Source organism: Coregonus clupeaformis, chromosome 11 (genome assembly GCF_020615455.1).
Source record: "Coregonus clupeaformis isolate EN_2021a chromosome 11, ASM2061545v1, whole genome shotgun sequence".
Classification (NCBI taxonomy): Eukaryota; Metazoa; Chordata; class Actinopteri; order Salmoniformes; family Salmonidae; genus Coregonus; species Coregonus clupeaformis.
The window spans coordinates 38603421-38623188 of record NC_059202.1 but is presented as its reverse complement, the minus strand read 5'-3'; the positions used below and the strand labels follow the sequence as shown (position 1 = coordinate 38623188).

At 43.6% G+C, this 19768-nt stretch overlaps 1 protein-coding gene across 2 annotated transcripts in view; it reads left to right on the top strand.

The window, feature by feature from the left end:
* LOC121576637 (N-terminal EF-hand calcium-binding protein 2) overlaps nucleotides 1–19768 on the top strand; it is a 160470-nt gene that overhangs the window by 114159 nt on the left and 26543 nt on the right. The window contains exons 7-9 of one of the 2 annotated variants that reach the window (XM_041889943.2): nucleotides 920–1047; nucleotides 4957–5036; nucleotides 7615–7671. In XM_041889943.2, the coding sequence (XP_041745877.1) occupies nucleotides 920–1047; nucleotides 4957–5036; nucleotides 7615–7671 (265 nt within the window). The remainder of the gene's footprint in view (nucleotides 1–919; nucleotides 1048–4956; nucleotides 5037–7614; nucleotides 7672–19768) is intronic. The other variant, XM_041889944.2, reaches the window with a different exon arrangement.

The window sequence follows — 19768 nt, the reverse complement described above, 5'->3', positions numbered from 1 at the left end:
AAAAACCCTTTCTGTATGGACTTTGCTTTGTGCATGGGGGCATTGTCATGCTGAAACGGGAAAGGGCCTTCTCCAAACTGTTGCCACAAAGTTGGAACCACAGAATTGTCTAGTATGTCATTGTATGCTGTAGCGTTAAGATTTCCCTTCACTGGAAGTAAGGGGCCTAGCCTGAACCATGAAAAACAGCCCCAGACCATTATTCCTCCTCCACCAAACTTTACAGTTGGCACTGTGCATTTGGGCAGGTATCGTTCTCCTGGCATCCGCCAAACCCAGATTCATCCATCGGACTGCCAGATGGTGAAGCGTGATTAATCACTCCAGAGAACGCGTTTCCACTGTTCCAGAGTCCAATGGCGGCGACATTTACACCACTCCAGCCGATGCTTGGCGTTGCACCTGGTGATCTTAGGCTTGTGTGCGGCTGCTCTGCTTTTTACACGCTACACGTTTCAGCACTCGGTGGTCCCGTTCTGTGAGCTTGTGTGGCCTACCACTTCGCGGCTGAGTCGTTGTTGCTCCTAGACATTTCCACTTCACAATAACGGCACTTACAGTTGACCGGGGCAGCTCTAGCAGGGCAGAAATTGGACAAACTGACTTGTTGGAAAGGTGGCATCCTATGACAGTGCCACGTTGAAAGTCACTGAGCTCTTCAGTAAGGCCATTCTATTGCCAATGTTTGTCTATGGAGATTGCATGGCTGTGTGCTCGATTTTATACACCTGTTAGCGACGAGTGTGGCTGAAATAGCTAAATCCACTAATTTGAAGGGGTATCCACATACTTTTGTATATATAGTGTATGTATGTGCCTTTTCTACTTACTGTGATCCTCCCTCACCCTCCCTGGCTCTCTCATCCCTCTCTCTCTTTTTCTCTCTCTGTCTCTCATCCCTCTCTCTCTCTATGTAAAGGTATCCCACTAAGGTCAGTCCACGGGTTCCAGAGAAACGTTATGAGAAACCAGTGCCTGACTACCCTCCTAACAACAGAGTCAGTGCTGCCAAGGATGTTGCCCCGAGGAACATCAACACTGCTACAGGTCAGACTTCTGCCTGTGTCACACACATACTACACTGATGTACGTCTCTCATTGACGTAGGTTTGTATTAATCCAGCCCCTTCTTCAATCTGCTGATTAATTTAAGTGATGTACTCTTTTTTCTCCCTCAGTCTCCCCAGAGACACATCACATTTAAACATTATGTAGACGTATCACCTGAACCAAATGCAATGTAAATGCTTTCTGAATGAAGTGTGACACATTTGTCGGTTACATTTGTGATTAGCTTGAAGACAAGCATGGGAGCATTAATCAAGTGCAATGGAAATCAAAAGCACTGTTCTCTTCAGGCAGAGTGATTTATTTCCCATTTTCTACAATCTCAATCAATCATCTACAGAAACATGGAGATGTGCCTGGCAGCTCTAGCTCTCCCACAGAGAGGAGAGAAGTAGGAGGGAGGCAGAGAGGAGGAGGAGGGAGGCAGAGAGAGGGAGGGAGGCAGAGAGGAGGAGGGAGGCAGAGAGAGGGAGGGAGGCAGAGGGAGGCAGAGGGAGGCAGAGGGAGGGAGGCAGAGGAAGGGAGGCAGAGGGAGGGAGGGAGGCAGAGGGAGGGAGGGAGGGAGGCAGAGGGAGGGAGGGAGGCAGAGAGAAGGAGGGAGGCAGAGAGAGGGAGGGAGGCAGAGGGAGGGAGGGAGGGGCTATACAATGACACAGATCGATCAAATAGGCACATATACTCTGCACTGCAGCCCTCACTTCGGTTAGAGTTTGGAGGCAAGCCACTGTAGAGAAGGTTTAAGTACAAACAGCTAGTACATTTATGGCTATCAGTAGCAATAACAAAATGGTCTTCTAAAACCATTGTATATTTTTGTAGTTTTCCTTCATTCGGAACCACAATGAAATTTAAGCTGTTTCATGGTGCTTCTGTCTCTAAGACAATTCTGGAATCAATCCATTTAAATCAGCTTGCATAACGTACAGCATTCAGAGCAGTTACAGAAGCCATAAACAAAGAGTGCCCAGTCAGCATGCATCATGCATGCAGTAGATAAGCATTACGTAAGTATACAGTGGTTTGGAAGTAGACCATAAATGCTGAAAATGGTAACTTTTCAATGGGGATAAATAATCCCTATTTCCCTGAATCCATTCCTGAATTTCAATTAGAGCGCGGCTCCATTTTAAAGCCGAGTAGGAGCTTCTGCCTATGGCCTCACAAATTAATTCCAGTTTTTTTGTGACACAGATAGAGGCCAATGATTCCCTTTGAAGTTTAGCAGTGTTTTCTACCCGTCGCCACTCTCTTCCTCTCTCTTCTCTTCCTCCCTGCTATAGTTTCCATCTCTCTCCATGTGTAATGAAACACTCAGACAGCTTCTTAACACTGACTCACATACTGTAGACACTCATAGGCTGTTGATACCAGCTCTCCCTTCCACTCACTTGCTGTAACAAATTGCATGTTGTAAGAAGTGCCCCTTTTGAAGGGTTTTGAGTGACTTAATTGATTTAGGATTGACGCGTGTTGAGAAGGAGGGCTATGAGATTGATTAGCAATGTATCATGAAGGAGCCATTTCATTGCCTGGCTACCCAGACTCCTTGCTCCAGCCAAACGCTACGCCACGCCCACTGACATTTGTTTCTTCTCCGCAATGAGTCTGGATCTGAGTACCTGCCCAACCCTTCAACAAACGCGAACACATTCGGGCCCGTCTGATTGGTCCAGAAACTGCTGGGTTGGGCCAGAGCCAGAACACTAGTGGGTAAAGCGGCAGTTTGAAAATGTGTCATTGGCTTTGATACTCTGATTGGTTAAAGACAATCCAATCGTGTATTACTTTGTTTTTTACAACACCCCTCGTGCCTATCGTCACCACAAACGACTTCAATGATGGCAGTCTCAGACTAAAGTATGTAGCGAACGACAGAGAAGAGAAAGAATTTAGTGTGAGCCGTCAGGCTAGCCTTTTTACGCATGGCCTTATGCGGCATTCCTGTTAATGTATTCTACTTGACGAGAAAAGACTCCATTGGCCAAGTTGTCACAATGAAGTAAAAACCACAGTGAAATAGTCTAAATTGCTCTCCTTTGATAACCCACTGGGCAAAAACTGATTGAATCAATGTTGTTTCCACGTCATTTCAACAAAATAATTCAATGTGATGTCGGTGAATCAACTTGGAAAACTGATTGGATTTACAGAAAGTCATCAACGTAAGCGAATTTAGTCTTTTTTTCACCCAACTTTTAACCTAAATCCAGTGACATAATTTTTTGTTGTTGATTTCACGTTGAATTAACGTTAGTTGACATTGAACTGACTTCGGTGCCCAGAGGGAACAGTCTTTATAGAATTGTACTGCAGTTAAATTAGCACAGTGTCTGGTTCCACTGTCTAGCTACTGTGTTCAACAAATCAACTAGATTGGAATGATATGGAAGCCATTGAAACTGTCTATAGAAAAGGGCACTTTTGAGTCCATTGCTTAAGTCTGACACCAGTTTAAAATTTCCCTCAGACACTCATAAACCTGACTGTTTGGGCCATAAAAGCCAGTATTACAGCTGTCAGAGGCTGGGGAGAGGACCTTGATTGGATCCAGCTTTGTCTGGCCTGTCATTTGAGAACACCAGAAGGATAATATTGATCAATAACTCCCTATGCCCCTCACTCTCACATTTACTTGTTCTTCTCTCACTATCCCCCTCTCTCGTTCTCTTTCTCCCATTCACACTTGTCAAATATATATTTTCTTGCTGTTTTTCCTGCTGTTTCTTTTGCTTTATCTCTTTTTTTAATCATGACAGACAATACATTCTGGTTGCAGAATATGTCTGTGCTCTCTGTTCACTGATCAGAGAATACCTTGCCAGTAAATATGCTAAATGTAAACATTCAGTTTTGTGGAACTGCAGGAGTATTTGACACTATGGGTGAAAAGTTATTTTTAAATGAGCCATTGTTCATTGTGCAATGCTACCTGAGACAAGGAACACTCCCCCATTTCATTGGGTGTGTGTCTGTTTGTGCTTGTGAGTGTGAGTGTGCAGGCATCAGCCTGTGTCGTGTACATTTTCCTTGCTCACAGCTTATCTGCAACTGTGCCATATGTTAGACAGTATGCTGAGACAGCTGCAAATGGAGATGGCTGTCTGTCATTAGCATGGCTAGTCAGGACTAATGACTGCTCTTCTGCATATGACAGAGACCATGCTCAAACAGCTTGGACTGCCATTCAGGCCCAACTGACCAAATGTGCCTGCTATGTGCCTGCTTCAAATGTCTCTATGGTTACGGCTGGTAGGTTCCAAAACGCAGCAGCCCCCCTCAGCTCTGTGGTTATCTGGTAGGCTCATCAACACAGGGGGAAGTGTCATCCTCTAATTGGCTTGGCACCTCGAGAGGTGATGATTTCAAAGAGCAGGAAGCCCTTTTCCACCACTAATTGGCTGTGTGGCATCACATAGAGGGGAGAATGGAATGATTAATATTGTTGGCTCTCATATTTATTTCTGCCTTAATGAAGCCTCCTATCACAGGGCTTCTAAGTGTATTTGACTCTACTGTCATTGTCGTCCTCTCTGGGCCTTTACAGCACACACTACTATCCAGGGTGACTAAAGAAGGCAAAGCTAATGACAAGAGCCAGGTGCGCTAGAATACAATGTATTATTGCTTTCTAAACAGAGCTGAAAAGCAATAAAGACCCTTCTCTACTGAGGCACTGGGAATATATTTCTACTTCAATCCTTGAATAGACATGATTCTTCCTGATTAACAAATGCAGTTGCCTATTTATCAGACCTGGTTGGAACTCTTTATTTCCATCAAATACTCATAGACTGTGGAGAAAAAAATCTGTATAATGATCTCTATCATAAAATGTATTGAATGCTGGGAGTGTGTTGGCGTCATGTGTTGTGTGCTCTGTTCAATCAGGGGTGGTGGAGGTGAGGAAAGAGACTCTGGAGGCACAGATCAACCGACTGGCTGAGCTGATTGGACGCCTTGAGAACAAGGTAAGAACTCCCCACCCTACTCTACATTACATCAGGTACAAAGGTAATCTGTTCTGGCTTTGGTAAGTGGTCACATGTAATAGACTTTTCATTGACGTCATTACTGGCCTATCTCTAGCACATTCCAGGGTGGCAGGTTGCCTAGGGGTTAAGAGCGTTGGGCCAGTAACTGAAAGGTCGCTGGTTTAAATCTGTCGATGTGCCCTTGAGCAAGGCACTTAACCCTAAATTGCTCCTGTAAGTCCCTAAATGACTAAAATGTCAAATGCAATGGCACCTCTTTAGCACATCTCCAACAACACATCCCATCTCTGCTGTACCTCCCAGTAATTATGCTGAGAGAAACCCAGGGACCTGAGATGAGATTCAGATTGTGTTGGGGAGAGCAGTGCTGTAAACCCAGTAATCTCTTCTCTGGATATTATTGCTCTCTCTCCCCCAGTGGGGGATGTGGGGTGGGGGGAAGGGATGTGAAAGAAAAAGGACAAAGGAAGCAATTATTGAGGCCTGACGAACTATTGCAATATGTTTTGCTATTTCTTTCACCTATCCCTCCCTCTCTCACTCACTAGCTCTCTTCTCCCTCATGCCCTCCCCCTTTCTCCACTGCTGTCTTCCCTTACTCTTTTCCTCATGCTCTCTCTGTCTCCCTCTCATTCTCTCTTCTTTCTGTATCTCTGTATCTCTCTCTGCTCTGCTCTTTGTTCTCCCCCTTGCCCATGTCTTGAAGGAAGTGAGCATGGTAGACTAATGGAGTCCCCAGTTAATTCTGTAGTCTCTGGCAGGCAGGCAAGTTCTTATTACAGCTAAGAATAGCTGAACAGGTTTATTCCATGCTCGTTGAAGCGCCCCTTAGAGAACAGGGAAGGAGCTGTCAGATCCCAGTAAAGATTCCTAAATGGGAGCATTTCTTGGTCTTCCCAGGCAGACCCTCTGTGTCACAGGGCTAGGCGCGATCCTGGAGCAGTTAACCGTACTGTATGTCTGTGGTGGGATCAGACAAACGTTCCCTCACAGGAAAGATGTATTAGCAGCGGGCTGCACTGTTTGCCACAAGTGCTTATTATCCATGTTATAGGAGAGGGACTGTACAAAATCCCTGGTGTGGAAACAATTATTACAAAATGGTTTAGAATGGAGCGAGAATTTTGTTTACTGGATGCAGTTATGACTAACATGCATCGCACAAATTGAGTTGTCTTCTGCCTCACGAGATCATAGTAGTAATCCCCTTAGCTATCTCCATATGGAAAAATGCAATCTTATACAAGTGAATGGTTAACTTTTATTTTTTTTCATACAAAGCAGGCATGTGCTTTAAATTGCTAGTCCTACACAATGTGCCTAATTTGCACACACTGAAGGCCCTGATTTTCATAGCCATGTCCCATCTAGTCATTGTATATTATCTGCAGGATGATTTTACCCAGAGGTGACCTCAGGCCCATCCCAGATGTGCTGTTGTTGTCTGTAGAATGCTGTAGAATGCTGTAGAATGCTGTAGAGTGCTGTAGAGTGCTGTAGAGTGCTGTAGAATGCTCTAGAGTGCTGTAGAATGCTTGCCTGCTGCTTCCTTTCCTCCGTTGTGTCATTATAAAGGCCTCAATTACCATGACGACTGGAACACCAGCCCGCTTTCTTCCTCCAGCAGCCCTCGTATTGCTACAGTATTTGGTTCTGTATGAAAGAAAATTCCAGGATCTCAAACCCCACATTGAGACACATCTGCGTTGAGTCATCATGCATCATTATGCACTCAGTAAGACATTTGTGGGAAGGATACTGCTATACAATACAGTGTTTCACTCCACTCCCACCGGAAAGCAGAAAGTAACTTCAGAAACACCACAGAATGTGACTTTTTCTCCGTTTTCAATAGTTGCTGTCCATAACTTACCCATCACAGTGTGTCTCGTGTAACGTATTGGCTCTGTCCTATGTGGCCTGCTGTAGACTTCAGAATAATAGGACACAGAGTGACTGCATTGCTCATGCCATTGTTACTTGACTCAGTTGATCCAGCCCATGTTCTCCTATCACTGCTTTGGATTGGATTGAAGACTGGGAGATGGGAAATATAGCTCTCTAATACAGTGATGGCTTTTCTGGGCTTTACATCTCTGATTAAGATCTCTGTGATTCCTTGTTTGCGCTCTTGATCTCTAGTGTCAATACATGCAATATTAAAGGTAGTGTCTACACATGCAATTTTAAATGTTATCTTGAAGGCCCTTCCACATTATACTGTGTGATAACTACCCTCTGCAGTGTAACATTTTCCTCCACAGATCTGTGAGTATATTAGCTAGCTAAGAGAGAGAGAGAGATAGAGAGATAGAGAAATATTGTCAGTCATCAGAACAGTATGAAAGCAAGTCTTGAGTCTGCTGTGACAATCTAGAGATGAAATCACTGGATGAAGAAACATTCATTTTTTTCGGTACAGTTGCAAATAAGAAATGTGAGGTGAAAAAACCTGCCCACCTGGGTGTGTGCAGAGTAGGGTTCCCCTGTTCCAGTGCAGCTTAGGGTTAACGCTAATGCACTTGTGGTTCTTGTGTTTTGGTTCTTGTTGCAGACAGTTTGGTTTGACCTGCATCAGAGGCTAACAGACACTGATGGCACAGCCAGCGCAGTAAGTAGCATCTTTATGCCTGAGAGCCTGGTAGGGGGGTACTGTACGGCTGTGGCACTGTGGAGGAATCACTGCTCCACCCCTCTCTAGTCCTCACGAACCCCCATAGACACATCTCCATTCTAAGCTTCCAGCATGCACAGGGAATCATTGGCATCTCATATCCACCTCCTCTCCAGCAGAAAGCAGCGAACAAGATTACCTCAAATTTATTTCCCATTTCAATCATGTCTAAAAGTTGCTTTTCGTCTCCCTGCATGAAGAGCATGAGTGCATGTTATTTCTTTTTTGCTATCAATGTACCGTATTTAGATTCAGTGCTTCAGTTCAAAATATGACACTGCAACCTTAGGGCAAGCACACAGTCTGTTCATATTGTTGTCATAGCCTTATGCTTCCATATTAACAATTGCTAAACAATCTGGAATGTTTCCTGCAGTATAGTTAACTTCTTTATCTTTAAATCAAATAAAATGCTTACCCAAAAACTAAAAGACTCAAATGTTTATTTACAGTTTGTGTAGTCTGACAAGCATACTCTCCAAATGCCAAATGGTATTATGCTCTTATGACCCTTTCTTTATTTTTTTTTACTAAAGAGGCCAAAGTTTCTCCATCTGGTTCTTGAAATAGATTATCCTAATATATACACTACCGGTCAAAAGTTTTAGAACACCTACTCATTCAAGGGTTTTTCTTTATTTGTACTATTTTCTACATTGTAGAATAATAGTGAAGACATCAAAACTATGGAATAACACATATGGAATCATGTAGCAACCAAAAAAGTGTTAAACAAATCAAAATATATGTTATATTTGAGATTCTTCAAATACCCACCATTTGCCTTGATGACAGATTTGCACACTCTTGGCATTCTCTCAACCAGCTTCACCTGTAATGCTTTTCCAACAGTCTTGAAGAAGTTCCCACATATGCTGAGCACTTGTTGGCTGCTTTTCCTTCACTCTGCCGTCTGACTCATCCCAAACCATCTCAATTTGGTTGAAGTCGGGGGATTGTGGAGGCCAGGTCATCTGATGCAGCACTCCATCACTCTCCTTCTTGCTAAAATAACCCTTACACAGCCTGGAGGTGGGTTGGGTCATTGTCCTGTTGAAAAACAAATGATAGTCTAAGCCCAAACCAGATGGGATGGCGTATGCTGTGGTAGCCATGCTGGTTAAGTGTGCCTTGAATTCTAAATAAATCACAGACAGTGTCACCAGCAAAGCACCCCCACACCATAACACCTCCTCCTCCATGCTGTACGGTGGGAAATACACATGCAGAGATAATCCGTTCACCCACACCGCGTCTCACAAAGACACGGCGGTTGGAACCAAAAATCTCCAATTTGGACTCCAGACCAAAATACACATTTCCGCCGGTCTAATGACCATTGCACGTGTTTCTTGGACCAAGCAAGTCTCTTCTTCTTATTGGTGTCCTTTAGTAGTGGTTTCTTTGCAGAAATCCGACCATGAAGGCATGATTCACACAGTCTCCTCTGAACAGTTGATGTTGAGATGTGTCTGTTACTTGAACTCTGTGAAGCATTTATTTGGGCTGCAATTTCTGAGGCTGGTAACTCTAATGAACTTATCCTCTGCAGCACAGGTAATTCTGGGTCTTCAGTTCCTATGGCGGTCCTCATGAGAGCCAGTTTCATCATAGCGCTTGATGGTTTTTGCGACTGCACTTGAAAAAACGATCAAAGTTCTTGAAATGTTCCGTATTGACTGACCTTCATGTCTTAAAGTAATGATGGACTGTTGTTTCTCTTTGCTTATTTGAGTTGTTCTTGCCATAATAGGGTTATCTTCTGTATACCCCCCCTACCTTGTCACAAAACAACTGATTGGCTCAAATGCATTAAGAAGGAAAGAAATTCCACAAATTAACATTTAAGAAGGCACACCTGTTAATTGAAATGAATTCCAGGTGACTACCTCATGAAGCTGGTTGAGAGAATGCAAAGAGTGTGCAAAGCTGTCATCAAGGCAAAGGGTGGCTATTTGAAGAATCTCAAATATAAAATATAATTTGATTTCTTTAACACTTCTTTGGTTACCACATGATTCCATATGTGTTATTTCATAGTTTTGATGTCTTCACTATTATTCTACAATGTAGAAAATAGTACAAATAAAGAAAAACCCTTAAATTAGTAGGTGTTCTAAAACTTTTGACCGGTAGTGTATATTTATAAATCTCTCCCTCAGCAGCATGACTGTATGAGATGTGGAGGCAGTGGCCTGTAGAGCTGACAGTATGAGTATGATGGAGAGATGGCAGTTCACACAGGGACAATCAGAGGTCTGATGGCTCTGATGAAAAATACATGGGCTCGTGTCTTTAACTGAGCATCAGTGCAGCTCTCCTGCCTCTGCTCGCTCCTAGGGTCCTACTGCAGAAGTGCACTGGCTGCGCTTGATCTGAATCTGAACCAAGCCTCCTGCCTCCAATTGCCTTCTGCCTTATTGATGCTTGAGGGATCCGAGCAAATTGAATCATTTATTTTCTCCCATTAATCTTGTTAGTGTCTAGAGCTATCATTTGCACCAACAAACAGGATTAGAGCAGGCTTCACCTGTCAGCTGGGCGGTCTGATTGGCATGGGGCTGCATCTGCGCTCGTGCGCCCAGAGCTCAATAGGGGCACATTAGTAGCCCTACGGGTATTCTTAAAGTGGGAGAGAAGACTGAACCTTTTGACCCACCGTACTCTCAGCAGGGTTTCTCTTAGTGCTGTGAACATTATTGTAAGTGAGCCATCCGCTCAGCATACGATCAAGAATAGAAAGATAGTGTCTAGAGTAATGTTTTTTGCAAAAGCATTCACAGCAGAGGTGCTAGAGCCATCCACATTTGAAATTCCTTTTTGTATGGCATTTTGATACTGATATGGTACAATTACTGTATGTGTATTATGCAGTGTTTCTTAATGCATATCACTCCCCCACAAAAACGGAATCATTCCAGTAATTTCCCCCTCCTCTCCAGCACCCACATATATGAGACTGGGGTCTGATTATTAGCTCTTTGATATGCCTTAGTTCCTATTTAATTACATGCTAGCTAATGATGCTCTGGCTTTTGTTTTCTTGCTGTTTTCGGAATTAGTTAAACATTCCCATTTTACATATTGATTGCCTTCTTGAGAAATTGCAAGGTATTGCACATGTTATTCTAGAGGGGGTGGCAATGTGGGAAAATATTTGTTATTTACTTTTACATAAAATAAACACTCGGTAACGCTTGCAGCAACCTCATTACTGACACTGGTTTATCTGGTTTTACCGAGAGGAAAACCAAGGCCAGTCTATAGCCTAACCTGACAGAACAGAGCACACTTATTTTTTCCTTCCATTACCCAGTTCAGAGTGATATACTGTACCTGGGACAGACCAGTGCTGCAGACCTGAGTTATCTGACCTGACCTAGCCAGCACAATGGACATTGTGTATAGCACCGCTGGTACTTCTGACAGACCTATTTAATCCTGGGTGCAGTAGGGTAATAAACCTTTTCATTCACTCTTCAGTTGTTTGGTCTAGAATGTGAAACTCAACAGCTATGTGGTGGTGGGTCGGAACATTGGAGGGAATGAGCTGTAGTTATTGCTCACTGTAGCCTTGTGGGAGTGACCAATGCTGAAACATACACTATCTCCATCGGGAGAGAGTCAGAGAGTGAATGCTTTGTTGCTCTCGCGTATCACTACACTACAGTGTGTATCTATTGTGTCAGCAGCTGAAGGGGTTAAGAATGCTGTTTCACAGTTGTTAATAGTCTCCTAGACCACACAGCGTTATTTCAGATTGGCAGACCTGAATATTCATCACTGGCCCTTGTCGATGAGAGAGAGAGAGAGAGAGAGAGAGAGAGAGAGAGAGAGAGAGAGAGAGAGAGAGAGAGAGAGAGAGAGAGAGAGAGAGAGAGAGAGAGAGAGAGAGAGAGAGAGAGAGAGAGAGAGAGAGAGAGAGAGAGAGAGAGAGAGAGAGAAAAAAAAAAAAAAAAAAGAGAGAGAAAAAAAAAAAAAAAAAAAAAGAGAGAGAGAGAGAGAGAGAGAGAGAGAGAGAGAGAGAGACCACTGCAGAAAGATATGTATGATTCCTTTATCAGCACTCCCCCCATTCTGTCTCCAAAACAGAGCCCTTTAAGTAAAGCTGAATATGTAAATACATGCGAATGCTTGTGAATGATTTACTGAGCTGGATTACAGTGAGGAATATTGATGGGGGAGCAGGGCTAGCTGAGGAAGGGGAGATGGGGGGGTATTCCCCAGATTCCATGGTAACGGTGCAATTTTGTGATTCCCCTCTGAGTTCTCGGCCTCCCCCATCTTCTTCCATACCCTATGGAGGATACATGCATACGGAGAGGAGAGGAGAGATTTTAATACTGGGCCATTAACGTGGCTTCTGATATCTTTATGGCAGGTCAAAATATTTCCTATCAAATAGGCTTATAGACTCAAGGACCTCTTGTGAAATGTCCCCATTTTCACAACCAGTAATGACGAGACTTTATGGATCTCCCCAGGAACAATTACTTTTTTATGGAAGCGCATGCTGAGATACACAGTTACCAGTTTTGTCTGAGCCACACGCTGCATTGTTAAAACCAACCTAGATGACAAATGAAAGGCACACAATTGAATCAACTTTAATTTAGCATGATGGGCATGGCCCTTAATTTGGGCCGCTTGGTAAATGCTGCATGTACCGTGGCAATAGTTTCTTTATTCCCCAGCTGGAATGGAAGAGGAAATGTAATAGTAGTGCTCTGGTTCGAGGTAGGATGGGTAATGTAGTGTTTCCTTAGAAGGTTCTGGGGGTTTGATGGGTAGTGTAGTGTTCCTGATTGAGTTTTGCGTTTATTATGTTTTTTGCCCAGTTATAGCCCGGACACAGAGGGGATGATAACTGTGGTTTTGAATGGTGCTGTCAGGCAGGACATTCTAATGGCTTCAATTAGTTTTTATTGCTCCCACCCACTGGAGTACCACATGTTGGACTCAGCTTCTAAATAATGAAGAAAAACAACCAATCGTAGATTGAAGCAGTTTGATTGCGTTGTCACAGTCCCTATGTCATCACATGAGAGCAATAATGTTAATGACATCATTTAAATTAATTGATGGTATAGCACTTACCCAATCACAATGACAGGAAAATATATAGGGTTGGAGCTGGAGCTAGGGTTAGGGTTAAGGCTAGGTTCTTGACCATAACCCTTAACCCTAACCTTAACATTGGTTTATTCTACTTTTATTCTACTTTTTATCCTACTTTCCTCTTTGGACTCCGCTTGGCTCTCCCTTTAACACAAGGTGCAGGAGACTGGCTTCTGGTAGCTCCGGTACAATTTAACCACTGGCTAAAACCCTGCAATTTTAAATGCCATATTTTTTGAAGAGATAATGGGTTACATCAAATAAAATCACATTTCACATGCGCCAAATACAACTGGTGGAGACTTTACAGTGAAATGCTTGCTTACGAACCCTTCCCAACGATGCAGAGTAAAAATATATATATATATATATATAATAATAATAATAATAGTAACACAAAAATAATAAAATAAAATAAAAAGAATGGAGCTATGTACAGGGAGTACCAGTACCAGATCAATGTGCAGAGGTACGAGGTATTTGAGGTACAGTGCATTCGGAAAGTATTCAGACCCCTTGACTTTACACATTTTGTTACGTTACAGCCTTATTCTAAAACTGATTAAATTATTTATTTTGCTCATCAATGTACACACAATACCCCATAATGACAAAGCAAAAACTGGTTTTTAGAATTTTTGTCAAATTGATTAAAAAAGAAACACAGAAATATCACATTTACATAAGAATTCAGACCCTTTACTCAGTACTTTGTTGAAGCACCTTTGGCAGCGATTACGGTCTTGAGTCTTCTTGGGTATGACACTAAAAGCTTGGCACACCTGTATTTGGGGAGTTTCTCTCATTCTTCTCTGCAGATCCTCTCAAGCTGTGTCAGGTTGGATGGGGAGCGTCACTGCACAGCTATTTTCAGGTCTCTCCGGAGATGTTCGATCATGTTCAAGTCCGGGCTCTGGCTGGGCCACACAAGGACACTCAGAGACTTGTCCCAAAGCCACTCCTGCATTGTCTTGGCTGTGTGCTTAGGGTCGTTGTCCTGTTGGAAGGTAAACCTTCGCTCCAGTCTGAGGTCCTGAGCGCTCTGGAGCAGGTTTTCATCAAGGATCTCTCTCTACTTTGCTCCGTTCATCTTTCCCTCGATCCTGACTAGTCTACCAGTCCCTGCCGCTGAAAAACATCCCCACAGCATGATGCTACATTTACATTTACATTTACGTCATTTAGCAGACGCTCTTATCCAGAGCGACTTACAAATTGGTGCATTCACCTTATAGCCAGTGGGATAACCACTTTACAACTATAAAAAATTCTGTTTTTGGGGGGTGGGGTAGAAGGATTACTTGATCCTATCCCAGGTATTCCTTAAAGAGGTTACAGACATACAAAGGGTACTTGATGTATCTGTGTCGTGATCTAGTTTCGTACCAAGTACAAATCTGGTGGGAAAGTGTATGAATATCAAATATATAACTATTCCAATCTATTCCAGCTGGAGATAGCTGGCGTGGGGAGCGTGTAAGTGCATAAAGGCCATGCTTCACCGTAGGGATGGTGCCAAGTTTCCTCCAGATGTGACGCTTGGCATTCTGGCATTCAGGCCAAAGAGTTCAATCTTGGTTTCATCCGACCAGAGAATCTTGTTTCTCATGGTCTGAGTCCTGTAGGTGCCTTTTGGCAAACTCCAAGTGGGCTGTCATGTGCCTTTTACTGTGGAGTGGCTTCCGTCTGGTCGCTCTACCATAAAGGCCTGATTGGTAGAGTGCTGCAAAGATGGTTGTCCTTCTGGAAGGTTGTCCCATCTCCACAGTGGAACTCTGGAGCTCTGTCAGAGTGACCATCAGGTTCTTGGTAACCTCGCTGACCAAGGCCCTTCTCCCTCGATTGCTCAGTTTGGCCAGGCAGCCAGCTCTAATCAAATCAAATCAAATGTTATTTGTCACATACATGTGTTTAGCAGATGTTATAGCAGGTGTAGCGAAATGCTTCTGCTTCTAGCTCCGACAGTGCAGTAATATCTAACAATTTCACAACATATACCCAATACACACAAAACTAGTAAGGAATGGGATTTAAGAATATATACATATATGGACAAGCAATGACAGAGCGACATGGACTAAGATACAGTAGAATATTATAGAATGGAATGCAGTATATATATATGAGATGAATAGTGCAAGATATGTAAACATTATTAAAGTGACTAGTGTTCCATTTCTTAAAGTGGCCAGTGATTTCAATAGGCAGCAGCAGCCTCTAATGGGCTAGTGATGGCTATTTAACAGTCTGATGGCCTTGAGATAGAAGCTGTTTTTCATTCTCTCAGTCCCAGCTTTGATGCACCTGTACTGACCTCGCCTTCTGGATGATAGCGGGGTGAACAGGCAGTGGCTCGGGTGCTTGATGTCCTTGATGATCTTTTTGGCCTTCCTGTGACATCGGGTGTTGTATGTGTTTTGGAGGGCGGGTAGTTTGCCCACGGTAATGCATTCGACAGACCGCACCACCCTCTGGTGAGCCCTGCGGTTGTGGGCGGTGATACAGCCCGACAGGATGCTCTCAATTGTGCATCTGTAAAAAATTGTGAGGGTTTTAGGTGCTAAGCCGAATTTCTTCAGCCTCCTGAGGTGGACCATTTCAGTTTGTCGGTGATGTGTACGCCAAGGAATTTGAAGCTTTCCACCTTCTCCACTGCAGTCCCGTCGATGTGGATAGGGGAGTGCATCCTCTGCTGTTTCCTGAAGTCCACGATCATCTCCTTTGTTTTGTTGATGTTGAGTGAGAGGTTATTTTCCTGGCACCACACTCCCAGAGCCCTCACCTCCTCCCTGTAGGCGGTCTCGTCATTGTTGGTAATCAAGCCTACTACTGTTGTGTCATCTGCAAACTTGATGATTGAGTTAGAGGCGTGCTTGGCCACGCAGTCATGGGTGAACAAGGAGTACAGGAGGGGGCTGAGCACGCACCCTTGTGGGGCCCCAGTGTTGAGGATCAGCGAAGTGGAGATGTTGTTTCCTACCTTCAACACCTGGGGGCGGCCCGTCAGGAAGTCCAGGACCCAGTTGCACAGGGCAGGGTTCAGACCCAGGGCCTCGAGCTTAATGATGAGCTTGGAGGGTACTATGGTGTTGAATGCTGAGCTATAGTCAATGAACAGCATTCTTACATAGGTATTCCTCTTGTCCAGATGGGATAGGGCAGTGTGCAGTGTGATGACGATTGCATCGTCTGTGGATCTATTGGGGCGGTAAGCAAATTGAAGTGGGTCTAGGGTGACATGTAAGGTAGAGGTGATATGATCCTTGACTAGTCTCTCAAAGCACTTCATGATGACAGAGGTGAGTGCTACAGGGCGATAGTCATTTAGTTCAGTTACCTTTGCTTTCTTGGGTACAGGAACAATGGTGGCCATCTTGAAGCATGTGGGAACAGCAGACTGGGAAAGGGAGAGATTGAATATGTCCATAAACACACCAGCCAGCTGGTCTGCGCATGCTCTGAGGATGCGGCTAGGGATGCCGTCTGGGCCGGCAGCCTTGCAGGGGTTAACATGCTTAAATGTCTTAATCACGTTGGCCATGGAGAAGGAGAGGCCGCAGTCCTTGGTAGTGGGCCTCGTAAGTGGCACTGTGTTATCCTCAAAGCGGGCGAAGAAGGTGTTTAGCTTGTTTGGAAGTGAGATGTCGGTGTCGGCGACGTGGCTGGTTTTCTTTTTGTAGTCCGTGATTGTCTGTAGACCCTGCCGCATACGTCTCATGTCTGAGCCGTTGAATTGCGACTCCACTTTGTCTCTGCACTGATGTTTTGCCAGTTTAATTGCCTTGCAGAGTGAGTAGCTACACTGTTTGTATTCTGCCATATTCCCAGTCATCTTGCCATGGTTGAATGCGGTGGTTCACGCTTTTAGATTTGCGCGAATGCTGCCGTCTAGTTGATATGTTGATAGAACTTCGGCAGCCTAGTCCTCAAATTTGCTTTGTTAAAATTCTCGGCTACAATAAATGCAGCCTCAGGATATGTGGTTTCCAGTTTGCATAAAGTCCAGTGAAGTTCTTTGAGGGCCGTCGTGGTATTGGCTTGAGGGGGGATATACACGGCCGTGACTACAACCGAATAAAATTATCTTGGGAGATAATACATTTGTGAGATATTCTAGGTCGGGTGAACAGAAGGACTCGAGTTCCTGTATGTTACTACAATTACACCATGAGTCGTTAATCATGAAACACACACCTCCGCCCTTCTGCTTCCTGGAGAGATATTTATTCCTGTCTGCGCGATGAACTGAGAACCCATCTGGCTGGACCGATTTCGACAGAATATCCCAAGAGAGCCATGTTTCCGTGAAACAGAGTATGTTACAGGCCTTGATGTCTCTCTGGAAAGAAATCTTTGCCCGTAGTTCGTCGACTTTGTTAACCAAAGATTGAACATTAGCGAGTAGGATACTTGGAAGCGGTGGGTGGTGTGCGCGCCTCGTAAGTCGAACCAGCAGGCCGCTCCAAGTGCCTCTCCTCCGCCGGCGATGTTTTGGGTCAGCCGCTGGAATCAGTTCAGTTGCCCTGGGGAGAGAAAACAAAGGATCTGCTTCGGGAAAGTCGTATTCCTGGTCGTAATGCTGGTGAGTTACCGCCGCTCTGATATCCAATAGTTTTTCCCGGCTGTATGTAATGATGCAAAACACATAAAAAATACATTAAAAATACATTAAAAAAAATAAATACTGCAAAGTTTCCTAAGAGCTAGTCGCGAGGCTAGGAAGAGTCTTGGTGGTTCCAAACTTCTTCCATTTAAGAATGATGGAGGCCACTGTGTTCTTGGGGACCTTCAATGCTGCAGAATGTTTTTAGTACCCTTCCCCAGATCTGTGCCTCGACACAATCCTGTCTCGGAGCTCTACAGATAATTCCTTCGACCTCATGGCTTGGTTTTTGCTCTGACATGCATTGTCAACTGTGGGACCTTTTATATAGACAGGTGTGTGCCTTTCCAAATCATGTCCAATCAATTGAATTTACCACAGTTGGACTCCAATCAAGTTGTAGAAACATCTCAAGGATGATCAATGGAAAATGGTTGCACCTGAGCTCAATTTCAAGTCTCAAAGCAAAGGGTCTAAATACTTTTGTAAATAAGGTATTTCTGTTTTTTATTTTTAATACATTTGCAAAACATTCTAAAAACCTGTTTTCGCTTTGTCATTATGGAGTATTGTGTGTAGATTGATGAGGAAAACATTTCATTTAATCAATTTTTTTGAATATGCCTGTAACGTAACAAAATGTGGAAAAAGTCAAGGGGTCTGAATACTTTCCTATTGCACTATGTACATGAAGGCAGGGTAAAGTGACTAGGCATCAGAATAGATAATAAGAGTAAAATAAAGAACAGAGTAGGAGCAGCGAATGATGAGTATAAAAGTGTGTGTGTGAGTGTGCGTGTATGTATGTGTGTTTGTGTTGTCGGTATAGTTTGTGTGTGTGTGTGTGTGTGTAGTGTAAGTAAATGTGGGTTTTGTGTGGGAGTGTCAATGTAGTGTGTGTGTGAGTGAGGGTGTATATTGTGTGTATATACAGTGCCTTCAGAGAGTATTCACACCCCTTGACTTTTTCCACATTTTGTTGTGTTACAAAGTCGGGTTAAAATTGATTTAATTGTATTTTTTGGGGGTCAACAATCTACACAAAATACTAAGTGGAATAATTGTATTTTATATTTTTAAACTAATGAAATATAAAACACTAACTGATTAGTATAAAAAACACTAATAGATACAGTGGGGAAAAAAAGTATTTAGTCAGCCACCAATTGTGCAAGTTCTCCCACTTAAAAAGATGAGAGAGGCCTGTAATTTTCATCATAGGTACACGTCAACTATGACAGACAAAATGAGAAAAAAAAATCCAGAAAATCACATTGTAGGATTTTTTATGAATTATTTGCAAATTATGGTGGAAAATAAGTATTTGGTCAATATCAAAAGTTTCTCAATACTTTGTTATATACCCTTTGTTGGCAATGACACAGGTCAAACGTTTTCTGTAAGTCTTCACAAGGTTTTCACACACTGTTGCTGGTATTTTGGCCCATTCCTCCATGCAGATTTCCTCTAGAGCAGTGATGTTTTGGGGCTGTCGCTGGGCAACACGGACTTTCAACTCCCTCCAAAGATTTCCTATGGGGTTGAGATCTGGAGACTCCAGGACCTTGAAATGCTTCTTACGAAGCCACTCCTTCGTTGCCCGGGCGGTGTGTTTGGGATCATTGTCATGCTGAAAGACCCAGCCACGTTTCATCTTCAATGCCCTTGCTGATGGAAGGAGGTTTTCACTCAAAATCTCACGATACATGGCCCCATTCATTTTTCCTTTACACGGATCAGTCGTCCTGGTCCCTTTGCAGAAAAACAGCCCCAAAGTATGATGTTTTCACTCCCATGCTTCACAGTAGGTATGGTGTTCTTTGGATGCAACTCAGCATTCTTTGTCCTCCAAACACGACAAGTTGAGTTTTTACCAAAAAGTTATATTTTGGTTTCATCTGACCATATGACTTTCTCCCAATCCTCTTCTGGATGCACTCTAGCAAACTTCAGATGGGCCTGGACATGTACTGGCTTAAGCAGGGGGACACGTCTAGCACTGCAGGATTTGAGTCCCTGGCGGCGTAGTGTGTTACTGATGGTAGGCTTTGTTACTTTGGTCCCAGCTCTCTGCAGGTCATTCACTAGGTCCCCCCGTGTGGTTCTGGGATTTTTGCTCACCGTTCTTGTGATCATTTTGACCCCACGGGGTGAGATCTTGCGTGGAGCCCCAGATCGAGGGAGATTATCAGTGGTCTTGTATGTCTTCCATTTCCTAATAATTGCTCCCACAGTTGATTTCTTCAAACCAAGCTGCTTACCTATTGCAGATTCAGTCTTCCCAGCCTGGTGCAGGTCTACAATTTTGTTTCT